Source organism: Mastigoproctus giganteus, chromosome 1 (assembly GCF_048544385.1).
Source record: "Mastigoproctus giganteus isolate SK-2022 chromosome 1, ASM4854438v1, whole genome shotgun sequence".
Taxonomy (NCBI): Eukaryota; Metazoa; Arthropoda; class Arachnida; order Uropygi; family Thelyphonidae; genus Mastigoproctus; species Mastigoproctus giganteus.
In genome coordinates this window covers 266,606,390-266,620,283 of record NC_143575.1, presented here as the reverse complement: position 1 = coordinate 266,620,283, position 13,894 = coordinate 266,606,390, and the positions used below count along the sequence as shown (strand labels likewise).

General features: G+C 40.5%; 1 protein-coding gene across 1 annotated transcript in view; it reads right to left on the bottom strand.

Moving 5' to 3' along the window:
* glu (structural maintenance of chromosomes 4-like protein gluon) overlaps window positions 1–13,894 on the bottom strand; it is a 256,802-nt gene that overhangs the window by 34,743 nt on the left and 208,165 nt on the right. The window contains exon 25 of the mRNA XM_090377488.1: window positions 9,205–9,437. Within this exon, the coding sequence (XP_090233614.1) occupies window positions 9,205–9,437 (233 nt within the window). The remainder of the gene's footprint in view (window positions 1–9,204; window positions 9,438–13,894) is intronic.

Below are 13,894 nucleotides of genomic sequence, written 5' to 3'. Positions count from 1 at the left end.
CTGAAGTCAAGTGGACCCAATTTCGGCGAAGTCCGGACGGTCTGTGACAGCCAAATCCTCTGCTTGCACCTTCACGATGGTGGGACTGTTAGTAATTCTGGGTATAACCTCCATGCACAAGTACATGGTGGGTGACCACCCAGGTGTGAACCAACATAAGCAGGGGTTGAGCTGTGGCGCCCACACCACACGGAGGAATGCTGCCCCTCTATGTTACCAGGCAGTACTAGGTGGTAGATGACTCTCATCAACCGGTGAAATACCACCACTTTGCTTATTCGAGGCTTGAAGTGGTGGAACCCATGTTTAGTCTCTAGAGCTAAGTTCTGGTCAGCCCTTCCCTATCTCTTCCATCATGCAGTAGGATTGATGACTTTTGAGGTTATGATGAACGTCGTGGCGAGATCCAATATTCCTTACATTTCGAGGGTACAGCTCTAAAACGGTGTTCGCAGGCCGGCTGCTAGTTAGTACACCGAACCGAACCTATTGGTAACTCTCTAGGAGGCTTCCGTATCAGCTAGTGTATAATCTTGCTACCTCTACTCTGCCAGATAGTGACTGGAGGGAGTCCGAATAGTGTGTATGCGGGGAGCATTGTTGAGGCCACGTTATGTCAAGGATCTGGGTATATTCTCACCACGTGTACGCTCTATCCAAAAATTTCATTACTTCATACACCATGTCCCACCCACTTTTTCTTACTATTGAATACACCATGAATTGTCAAACTAATTGAGCAAGCTTATCTGCGAAAAGATCTAAACCTCCCAAGCACTTCCTAATTCATTTCACAAATATACGTGGTCTCAATTCTAATCTCAACGATGTCCATTTCCACTTGCAGTCTGCCAAACCCCATGTACTTTTTCTAACAGAATCTCAGTTATCGGTTGATTCAACTACTGCTTATTTCAGATGCCCAAATTATTCGCTGTACGATTCCTTTCGCCTCAAAGGTGGTACTTGTGCATATGTCCGTTCTGATATTTCCTGTCAGAGACTTGGCAATTTGGAATCTCCTATCTTTGATCTTCTCTGGCTTAAAATCTCTCTACCTCATTGTGTCAAATTCATCTGTTGTCTCTACCGTTCTCCCAACTCTACTAATCACTTGGAGCTCTGACTTCCTCTCTTTGCAACTTGACTTTCTCCAGTCCAACTTTCCTAACAGTGAGGTAATTTTCTTTGGTGATTTTAATCTTCACAACTCCAGCTGGCTTCCATTTTCTAGTCACACCGACACAGCAGGTTGAGATGCTGAGGCTTTTGCAATTACTAATGATCTAGCACAGATTGTTCCTTCACTTACAAGAATACCGGACAATCCTAACCATATCAGCCAATACGCATGATCTTTTTCTCACAAACAACCCTTCTAAGTACACGGTCGAAGTGAGAGGTCCTTTAGGCACTTCAGATCACAACTTGGTGATTGTCTTTTCTCCAATGGAACCTTTATCTCATGGCTATTCCCAACCTAGTGTTGTTTGGCATTACAAGAATGCAAAATGGGATGACCTGCGAGGCTTCTTTTCTTCTTTCCCTTGGTCGGATTACTGTTTCAAAACTTCTGATGCCAACGTTTGCTCAGATCGTGTCAGTGAAATTATTCTTGCAGGAATGGAATCCTTTATCCCACACTCCACTTTAAAATCTCGTCCTTTATCTAAACCTTGGTTTTCCAATAAATGTGCTAAGGCTGTTCAAGAGAAAAATGTTGCATATCGTAATTGGCTTGTTTCTAATTCTTCAGTTTCATTTTCTGCCTACACCAAAGCTCGCAACAATTGTAAAGCAGTTATTAATCAGTCCAAACTAGAGTTTGAACAGGCTAAGAGTAGAAAACTTGCTTCTTGCCCTAATGGTAGCCGAGCATTCTGGTCTCTTGCCAAAGCTATTGGCCGCAACTTTTGCCCACCTCTGTCCAAACCAGATGGTTCTGTTGTCACTTCAGCCAAGGATAAAGCTGACCTGCTAGCATCCCATTTTTCTTCCAGCTCATGTATTAATGATCTTGGTAAAACACCTCCCACCATTCCCAACACGCTCCATTCAATGCCTCCTGTGGTCTTCCGTCAAAAGGATATCAGAAGGATTTTGATGAATCTTGATGCTAAGAAAGCTCCAGATCCTGATGGTATTTCTACACTTGTTCTCAAAACCTGTGCTCCTGAACTTACTCCTATTCTTTGCCGCCTTTTTTCACTTTCTTATTCCAAAGGTGTTTTTCCTTCTGCTTGGAAATTTGCTCATATCCAGCCAGTTCCTAAAAAGGGTGACAAATCCCTCCCATCCAATTATCGTCCCATTGCAATTACTTCTACTCTTTCTAAAGTAATGGAGAAATCAATTAACCGCCAACTCTTAAACTACCTAGAAACCTTCTGTCTGATCAACGATCGCCAGTATGGATTCCGTCAGTGTCGATCCACTGGTGATATTCTGGCTTATGTTACTCATTTATGGACTAATTCAATGGAATGGTTCGGTGAAACACAAGTAGTTGCTCTTGACATCTCCAAGGCTTTTGATCGTGTTTGGCATAAAGGCCTTCTAAACAAGCTTCCATCTTATGGTTTGCCAACTGTTTTTAGAAATTGGTTATCCAGTTTTCTCTCTGATCACTCACTGAGGGTGATGGTAGATGGCTCTCTGTCTTCTAACTTCTCCACTAATGCCGGTGTCTCCCAAGGTTCAGTTCTTTCACCCACTCTTTTCCTCTTGTATATTAATGACCTTCTTCCATTGACTGGAAATCCTATCCGTAGTTTTGCCGATGATAGCACATTGCATTCCACTTTCCATTTTGAGAAACCTTGTCCTGCTCAATCAACTTCAACTTCTCGAAAATCTGCTACCAATTCCTTAAATGCCGATCTTCAGGTAATTCTTCAGTGGGGCAAAGACAACTTAGTTGATTTCAACCCTTCTAAAACTCAGTCTTGTCTTATAAATCGCAAAAAGGATTCTTCTGCTCCTATGCTTACGTTTGGTGACACTCCAATTGCTAGGCAAAATGATATATCTCTTTTGGGGATTATCCTTACTTCTAATCTCTCTTGGCACAAGCACATTATAAATATTGCTTCTTCTGCATCTAAAAAACTTGGTTTTCTCTTTTGTTCTCGGTGTTACTTTTCTTCCAAACAGCTGTTCACTCTGTGCAAATCGCAAATCCGCCCTACCACGGAATATTGTTCCGACATCTGGGGCGATGCCCCCAACTTCTCTCAGGCTCCTAGATTCCATTCAGAAGAGGGCAGTTAGGTTAATTTATGATTCCCCTCTAACAGAGTCTCTCCACTCGCTGTCACATAGACGTACTGTTTCTGCTGCATCCCTTTTCTAAAGATACTTTCATGGGCACTGTTCTTCTGAATTGGCTTCTATAATTTCCACCCACCCACCCACTCACTCTCTCTCTCTCTCTCTTTCAAAACAGTCTGAACACGTGCCGCCACCAGCCAACATCCATTTACTCTCCAACTTCAAACTAACAGAACCAAATTTCATCTTCCTCGTTTATTCATTCAACTGCCGTTTTTTGGAGCAACCTACCTTCATACGTATTTTCTGAAAATTACAGTCTACAGAAGTTCAAGTCTAATGTCAACAAATATCTTCTTTCGTCTTCTCAACGTACAACCCAAGCACGGTATTAAGTACTATAGGTTGTAATACCTCTCATGTTTGTGGTTTTCATAAAAAAAAAAAAAACCTATCAAAGCATGCGCCAGAAATGGTTGATGGACCCTCCACCAGTAAAGGAAGACGGAAAGAAGCAAAAAAAAAAAAAAAACCCCACTTCCTATTCTAGCTTATAATAAGGGAAACACAGGCATTCATCTGTCGGATCAAATGGGTTGGTATGCCACAACGCTAATAAAGGGGGTAAAGTGGTACTGGAAAAGAGTGATAATATATAATCGGAATATCAGTTGTCAATGCATACGTGATATAGAAGAGCTACACGAAAACAAATAAAAATAAGAAGCTTTCGGGAGGAGGTAGTTACAGATTTGCTAAATATAGAAAGAGAAACATGAAAAGGCAAAATGTGGTAACACTCATATACTAACGACAAAATTCGATGCAGACAACAAGAAAGTTAGAAGAATGTGTGTTTTTTGTTATGCAAAATTAAAAGAGTCAGAAGGAAGATCAGTTGCTAGCAGAAAGTGGAAAAGAGTTTCGACGTATTCATCAACCTTTCATGCGTTTGGAGTGTTTTAGACAACACCATAAATCTTCATAATTTTGTAATTATAAAATTTGTAATAATAAAGAAATTTTAAATAATGACCAGTTACTCGCAGCGCCATGCAAATTTCATCACATGTAACACCTGAGGCCACGCTTTTCAAAAATAATGTAAACTTCCAACAACTGTCAGCACTATACAGCCAACGCAGCTCCCACTGAAAGTGGGTGTCAGCAATATATGTCCGACATGGCACCTGAAAAACGTAATGGTGTCAGACATATTTTATTTTTTATTTTGGTTTTTTTTAGGAGCATTAGCAACTAAGGCCATATTGCTCCGGGGATATGCAGTGGTCATTCCCTGACCTTTCCGCATCCTCTGTATTTGGTGGCTCACGGGCTCGAACCTCAATCTAATCAAGAAGCGTATGCTACGCACTGCTGCTCCTGCCCACCTGGCTACGGAGGTGCCATCAGACATATAGGGCCGACATGGCAGTCAATGTCTGTCTTAATGGACAAAAGAGTAATGGGACACAGTCATCTTTTCTGACGAATTGAAATTCCACCTGCATGGCTCTGATGTGAAGCGATATGTCAGAAGACGAAAATCGGAGGCATACCATTCTGACTGCGTAACAAGAAAAAGAGGTGGGGCAAATTAAGTTCATTAATGGAATGGTGAATGCAGATACCTACACTACTACCTTGGAGGAGTGCCTGAAACCCATTATTAGGGATCACCACACAGACGTCCAAAAGTGCATTTTTCAAGAGGACTCAGCACCTTGCCACATTGGCATACGATGCAAGAAAGCAAGCTTATGTAGCATCAGCAAAAAAAAAAAAAAAAACAACCACCCTCCCATTTCATCCCTCCATTCGTTCCAAATGCCTGTCCAGTTCACCCTTAACCAGATCACCTCGCAGGTACCTACTCTTCAGGCGCTGCAATTTGCAGAACTTAAGCCTTTCTTGGTAAGAGCACCACTTTGTTCCCCTCACCAACCTTGTTGCCCTTCTTTGTACTCGTTCTAGCAACTCTACATCCTTCCTAAAATGAGGCCTCCAGACCTGTACACTGCCTTGTATAATGGTATTATCACCTCCCTGTCCCTGCTAGCAAAATTCTTATATATCATTGACAAGACTCTGTGACCTGCCCTGGTAGCCCATCTGCACTGTTCAGCAAACTTCATATTTGGCTGCACAATTACCCCCAGGTCTTTTTCACTTTCCACTTCCCTGAGTGTAGCACCACCCAGTTGGTAAATTTCTCTTCGGTTATTGCTACCCATATGCAGTACTTTGCATTTGTCAATGTTAAACTCCAGTTGCCACTTCTCAGCCCATTTTCCAAACTTATCTAGATCCAGTTGGAGTAGCATACTGTATTTAGTGTCATTAACAACCCTGCCAACTTTTGTATCATCTGCAAACTTGGACATTAAATCTGATATACCTTCATCAATATCATTGATAAATATATAAATATGAAAAAATAAAAACAACAATGGGCCCAACACAGAACCTTCGGGAACTCCACTAATAACATTTGTCCACGAGGAGCAGTGTTCATTGATTACCACTCTCTGTTGTCTCCCACTCAACCATCCCTTTATCCATTGTAGCAGCTTACCCTGATGCCATACCTCTCCAATTTGTACAGCAGTCTTCCATGTGAAACAGTATCAAAAGCTTTCCTCAAATCCAAGTATGTGATATCAAAATTATTTTTGGGATTCAGTTCCTTTGTGACCACATCATAGTAAGCAATCAAATTGGTTAGACAAGACCTCCCTCTGACAAACCCATGCTGTGTCTTAACTATTACTGTATCTTGTCTAGATGATCCTGCAATGCTTCTTTAACCAGAGATTCCATTATTTTCACCAGAACACAAGTTAAACTAACAGGTCTGTAGTTACTTGTGTCACCTTTTGAACCTCCTTTGTGAATTGGTGATACATTTGCACACCTCCAGTCCATGGGGACCCCTCCTGAGTCCAAGGAAGCTTTCATAATTATGGCCAAGGGCCTGCTTACTTCCTTTGCTGCCTCCTTTAATATAACTGGATAGATCCTGTCCACCCCAGGTGCCTTCCTTATGTTTAACTTCAACAATTGCTCCTCCAGTTTGCTCTCAGTTATTACAAAATCACTTAGCTCCCTGTTAGCGTTTGATAAACTTCTGGCACTCCCCTCATTGAATAACATATGTGAATGTAGATGCAAAATACTCATTCAGTTTATCAGCTACCTGAGCATGATCATCAACAGTCAACCCATCTACGTTAAGTGGTCCAATCTGATTCATCCCTTTCCTTCTAGAGTTTACATAAGTAAAGAACTCCTTGCTGTTTTTCTTTGCCAAACGCCTCCGTAGCCATTCAGTTAGCAGGAGCAGCAGTGCGTAGCACACACTTTTTGATTAGACCGGGGTTCGAGCCCGTGCCCACTAAATACGGAGGATACGGAAAGGTCAGGGAATGACCACTGCATATCCCAGGAGCAGTATGGCCTTAGTTGCTAATGCTCCTAAACACCAAATAACAAAAAAACAAACTTTGCCAAGGATTTCTCATAATCTGCTTTTGCCCACCTAACCTCCTTTGTGACTTGATTACAGATTAGTTTATACCTGCCATAGGCTTCTGTGTTGCCTGATACTTTATATGCATCCCAAACATTCTTCTTCTCTTCCACTAGCCTCATTAATTCATCTGACATCCATTTAGGCCTAAACCTTGAACAGTATTTCTTAGTTGGAATGAAAAGCCTAGTAGCCTCCAAAATTAAGTCCCTGAAGGCTTCCCATTTAGAATTCACTGTTGGTAACATCATCAGTTGATCCCACTGTACAGAATTTTAAAAACCGTCTGACACCTCTGTAGTCACCTTTACGAAAGGAAAAGCCCTTCCCTTTAGCCTTGATGGTAGTTAAAAAAGTAAAGTGCAGCCATTATCAACCCACTGCAGGGTGGAAGCCTCCTCAACAATTCATGCTGAGGGAAATGGACCATAATCTGCCACGCTGGTCCAGTGCGGGTTGGCAGATCGACCGTATTCAGCAGTCAGGGGCTTGAACCCCGGTCTACTCAAAGAGCGTGTGCTACTGCACTCCCGCTCCTGCCCACTCGGCTACAGATGGTAGTTACATCTTTAAATAATTCCCACATCAATACATTGTGATTACTGTAGCCCAGTGGTTCCTTTATGTGCACATTCTTAATGCATGAAGAATCACTACTGATAATCAGATCAACAGTATTACTCCCTCTGGTTGCCTGTCGAACATGTTGCTGTAGAAAACATGTCATCCAATAAATCCACAAGACTTGCTTGTGTGTGAGTGACCAACCCACACATTCCAGTCAATATCTGGAAAATTAAAATCTCCCATTATAAGACATTCTGATTTACTGGCCCACCATTTCTCTGCACAATTGCTCATTATACTCATCAGATTCGTTAGGCCTATAACCCACACCTACTCTCATTTTTCCTTTCCCAGTGCTTATTTCACACCAAACAGACTGAACACTGCATTGTCCACCAGCATCAATTGGATGCACTTCCTTAGATTTTACATGTTTCTTAACTAACAGCATAACCCCTCCTCCCTTCCTACCCTGACATTTATTCTTCCTATACACATTGTACTCCCCAAATTCCAACTCTGCACTGCCTATATCTGTGTGACACCAAATCTCTGATATCCCAACAATATCTGCCTTTGATGTCTTGACTAGCATTTCAAGCTCATCAAATTTATTAACTATACTCCTAGCATTGGTGTACATGTAAATATACATGCACCTGTTCCTGTTCCTAGCCACTAACACAGCCCATGTATTTATTTGTTCCACTATGACTCCCAGCAGTCCTGGAAATCTCCATTACCTTGCTTTCCAGTCTGCTGCCAATTCTAATAGAAGCAGTGCAAGAATCACTTTTGCCTCTGCCCGTGGCCACTGCTAGCCTTTTAGTCTGTGTATAATTGGTATGTTTTATGCTATTTAAATTTAATGAGTTTGTCTTCTTGTCTCACAAGGCTTAAAACATACTTACGCCAATGTTTTCCCTCATTTTTTTCCCTTAAGGTGCAGTCATACCTCAGAAATGCTGGCATTAAGTGTTGGACTGGCCCTGCAACAGTCAAATTTGAACCCTATTGAAAATTGTTGGTACATAATGTTATCTAAAATTGCTCAGAAGCCAACAAGTAAGATTCAGCTGCAGGAGAGCACTGTAAGGGTGTAGTACCACGAAATTAGGCAATCGTATATCCAGAAGTTGATTAACTCTATGCCAGTTTATTGCAAGGCTGTAATTGCAGCTCGAAGAGGAACAAAATATTGAAGACTTATTTTGTTGATTTACAGTACATAATACTATTATGTTAACTTGTAATTTCAGTTTGCACACGTAAATGTATGTTTGGTTGTCATGATTGCCATTTGCACGATTTCTCATATTTCCATTAATTATGCATTAAATATCTTCCCTCTGGGAAGATATTTATGGCAATTAGGTATATCGGGTGGAGTCTTTTAATTGGATTTCATTCAGAGAGATATATATCCCATCTAACAAATGCATTTTGAACATTTCTGCAACCCACAATGCAAAATTCACAAGTGATGCAGTTTTTTTGTCCACCACTGTATCTTTGAAATGTGACCCTAAAAAGGGTCACGTTTCAAAGCTTATAATGCATCAGTTGCTTGTGTACAGTGGGTGGGCCTCATAGTTAAGCTCTTTATATCAGTTATTGCTAAATTTAAGGATCTGATGTACCTTTGTGTTCTGCATTAGTAAACAAATGTAGCATTACATGATCAATTTCTACCAATTAGAAATTTTAATTAGCAGATTTTTTATTTTATGCCATATCTGTAATAATAGGCTTTCACTATACTTGCAGTGTCAAAAATCTGACCACTTATCATCATCCTAATTAAAATCATCATTAAGAGTGAGGTTTTATATTCTTACCTGAAAACAATTCCTTCTGAGAATGGATCAAGGGAATCTACTAGTTCAAGTTCAGCATCTCCTCCTAAAGTAATCATTTGATACATCTCTTTTAATTTTGTTGTAATGATAGAAAATCCTGCCATAAATTCATTCAATCGTTGTTTGCGTAGATCGTCATGATACCGTCTGTGCGTGTCCCGTAACTCAGTAACTTCATCTAATTCTGATACCCTTTGCAAGTATAATCCTTCCTACAGAATTCAAAAACAAATTAGTTTTAGTTACTAGAACATATAAATTCATTCACAAAAATAATCATATAACATGCATGCACATACAAGTGCACACGCACACAGTAAAAATTGTTACCTCTATCCTTTCAAGAAATTATACAAATCTTTTACAAATAAAAATCTTTGGTACGACGATAGCATATGCCCCCTTGGTCAAGTACCTAGGAGTTCATATGGATGAAAGGATGTCCTTTTTGCCTCATGTGCAGAAATTAAGAGATAAAGTGAGGATGATTTATTTAAAAATTAGGAAAGTCACAAGGGTAGAATGGGGAGTGAAAGGCAAGTCCTTAAACCTCCTCTATAAATGTGCATTTCTACCAATTGTGACATAGGCATGTGGGGCTTGGGGTCATTAGCAGAGGCATTTGATGCAAGAAAGCAAGCTTATGCAGCATCAGCCAAAAAAAAAAAAAAAACCCACTTCCACTTCACCCCTCTGTTCGTTCAAAATACCTGTCCAGCTGAGCCTTAAACTTATTTAGGCTATCAACTTCCACTACAAGGGATGGAAGTCTGTTCCACCAACCAACCACCCGCTGGCTAAAGGCAAATTTCCGCACGTCTATCCTACATCTGTCTTTCCTCAATTTGAATTTATGCCCTCTCAGGTGATTATTCTGAGCTAGAGGAAGAATCCCATCAGCATTGAGCATGCTCAAACCATTCAAGGCTTTATACACCTCTATCAGATCACCTCGCTGGTGCCTAGTCTCCAGACATTGTAATTTGCAAAACTTAAGCCTTTCTTCGTAAGAGCACCCCTTTGTTCCATTCACTAATCTTGTTGCCCTTCTCTGTACTCGTTCCAGCAGCTCTACATCCTTCTTGAAATGAGGCCTCCAGACCTGTATACAGTACTCTAGGTGTGGCCTGACCATTGCCTTATACAAGGGAATAATCACCTCCTTATCCCTGCTGGAAAAATTCCTGTATATCATTGACAATACTCCATGAGCTACTCTTGCAGCCCGTCTGCACTGCTCAGAGAACTTCATATCTGCCTGCACAACCACCCCCAAGTCCCTTTCATTCTCTACCACTGTCAGTGTAGTACCACAGAGTTGATACGTTGCTCTGGGGTTGCTGTTTCCCATGTGTAGTACTTTACATTTGTCAATGTTAAACTTCATTTGCCACCTCTCAGCCCATCTGCTCAACCTTTCCAGATCCTGTTGCAGCAGCATAGTGTCAGTAGTGTCCTTGACAACCCTGCCAACCTTTGTATCGTCTGCAAACTTGGACATTAAGCTTGATATACCATCATCAATATCATTTATAAATACAGAAAACAATAATGGACCCAACACTGAGCCCTGAGGGACTCCACTAATAACATTAGTCCACGATGAGCAGTGTCCATTGATTACCACTCTCTGTCTTCTCCCCCTCAACCACCCCTTTATCCATAGCAGCAATTTGCCTCCAATGTCACACTGCTCCAATTTGTGTAGCAGTCTTCCATGTGCAACAGTATCAAAAGCCTTTCTAAGATCCAAGTATATAATATCAAAGTTATTCCCTGCATCCAGTTCTTTTGTGACTTCATCATAGTGTCCAATCAAATTGGTCAGGCAAGACTTCCCCTTAACAAAACCATGCTGTGTCCAAGCTATAACTGAAGTCTTGTCTAAATGATCCTGCAGTGCTTCTTTAACCAGTGCCTCCATTAATTTTCCTGGAACAGAAGTTAAGCTCACAGGTCTATAATTACTTGTGTCAGCCTTTGATCCTCCTTTGTGAATTGGGGTCACATTTGCACATCTCCAGTCTATGGGTACCTCCCCTGAGTCCAAGGAAGCTCTCATAATTATGGCTAAGGGTTTGCTTACTTCCTTTGCTGCCTCCTTTAATATAACTGGATAGATCCCATCCACCCCGGGTGCCTTTCTTGTGTTTATCTTCAACAGTTTCTCCTCCACTTTACTCCCAGTTATTTCAAGATTCTGTAGCTTACTGCTAGAGTTGAATACACCTCTGGCATTCCCCTCGCTGAATAACTCCTCACGTGTGAATGTCGATGCAAAATATTCATTTAGTTTGTTAGCTACCTGAGCAAGATAATCAACAGTTGACCCATCAATATCAAGTGGACCAATCTGATTCATCCCCTTCCTTCTAGAGTTTACATAAGTAAAGAACTCTTTGCTGTTTTTCTTTGCATCCCTTGCCAAGGATTTCTCGTAATCTGCCTTCGCCTGCCTAACCTCCTTTGTAACTTGGTTGCATATCAACTTGTATCTATCATAGGCTTCTGTGTCATGTGTTAATTTGTAAGTATCCCATGCATTTTTCTACTCTGCCATATGCCTCATTAGTTCATCTGACATCCATTTTGGCCTAAACCTTGAACAATATTTCTTAGTTGGTATGTAAAGCCTAGTAGCTTCCAAGATAAGTTCTTTGAATGCTTCCCATTTTGAATTTGCTGTTGGTAACATCATCAGTTGGTCCCACTGTATAGAATTTAAATACTGTCTCAGTCCATCGTAGTCGCCTTTACGGAAGCAATAACCCTTCCCTTTACCCCTAATGGTAGTTACCTCTCTGAGTAAATCCCACTTCAGCATACTGTGATCACTGCCACCTAGTGGTTCATTTATCTGCAGATTCTTAATGCATGAAGAATCACTGCTGATAATCAAATTAAGAGTATTACTCCCTCTAGTTGCCTCCCGAACATGCTGATGTAGAAAACAATCATCCAATAAATCCACAAAAGCCCTGCTAGTGTGTGAGTGACCAGCCCCCAAATTCCAGTCAATATCTAAAAAATTAAAATCTCCCATTATAAGACTCTCTGATTTACTGGCCCACTCTATTTCCCTGTACAGTTTCTTATTATACTCATCAGAGTCATTAGGCCTATAGCACACTCCTACTCTCAATTTTGATCTCCCAATGCTTATGTCACACCAAACTGACTCAACACTGCACTGTCCAGCGATGTCGACTGGCTTCACTTCCTTGGTTTTTATGTGTTTCTTAACTAATAGCATACCCCCACCCCTTCCTATCCTGTCTATCCTTTCTGTAGACGTTGTACTCCCCAAATTCCAGTTCTGCATCCCTTATATCTGTGTGACACCACGTCTCTGATATCCCAACAATATCTGATTTTGATGTTTTGAGCAATACCTCAAATTCATCAAATTTATTTACTAAACTCCTAGCATTGGTGTACACGCAAGTATACCTGCACCTGTTTCTATTCTTAGCTGCACTAACACAACCCATGTGTTTACTTGTACCGCAATGGCTCCCAGCAGTCTCTGAAATATCATGCATCCTGTTTTTCAGGCTTCTGCTCATTCTAATAGAAGCAGTGCAAGAATCTCTTTCACCTCTGCCAGTGGCTACTGTCAATCTATTGGTCTTTGTCTCCCCCCAAGCTAGCAGTTTTCCAACCCACCTAACACTGCCTCGATAGCATCAGCAAATAGTCATAGAGTGACTAACAGCCATGTTAAAAGAAGTCTTATTTCAGCACAGAGATTTGCCCTTCTGGCGGTGGTGCGGTTCCTGCAGAACCGTTTCAAATGATGCTCTGCAAGTTACTGCAGGAAAGGAACCAGTGGATCTAATTATACTTAAAAGGACAATGGAATATGCGATTAAGAATAATAAGAGAATAGAGCTTATGGGAATAAAATCTTTATTTTCTTTATTTTCATACTCTCTTCCTTAATAAGGAAGAGCGTATGGAAGACACGATTTGAAAGTAGAAAATTAAGGATCAAAAGATTAAAATTGATGGGATAGAGGAATAAAGTGCAGATGAGCTTATTGCAGCAAGATATAGATTGTATATGGCAGGGAAGATGGAATGGTTCTGCTAATGGGCATGTTACCTTTGCCTTTCTGCCTGGGGTAAAAACTATGAAAGAGATTTCATCTTGGTCTGGTCTAGGAATGTTCCAAACAATGTTAATAACCGGACATGGGTTAAAGAAAATACTGGTAGAGCTTGGTGTAGAAGAAAATCCAATGTGTATTTGTGGGATGGTAGAAATTGTAAAAGTTTGTATATATGTAAATAGTGTTTTTACTGAGTTGAGATTTAGCTGGAATTAGAATTTATTGATCTTATAGTTAGTTGTATAAAAAGGAAATGTTGGGGGGGGAAAAAAAAAGTATAAAATAGTATTTATAGTTGTATAAAAGAAAATTTGTAAAAAGTATAAAATTCAAAAATATATTGATGAATTTTAAATGTTTAGAGTTTTAATTTGGCTGGAACAAGAATCACAATTTATAGAAGTTTGCCTTTGAAGTTTAAAGTTTAATTGAGCTCTAGATAATTGATATCCACCTTTTCGAGGCAGGGGCAGTAACATATCCTCAATGTTTGATTTATCATATGGACGATATGATTAAGGATCAAAAGATTAAAATTGATAGGATAGAGGAATAAA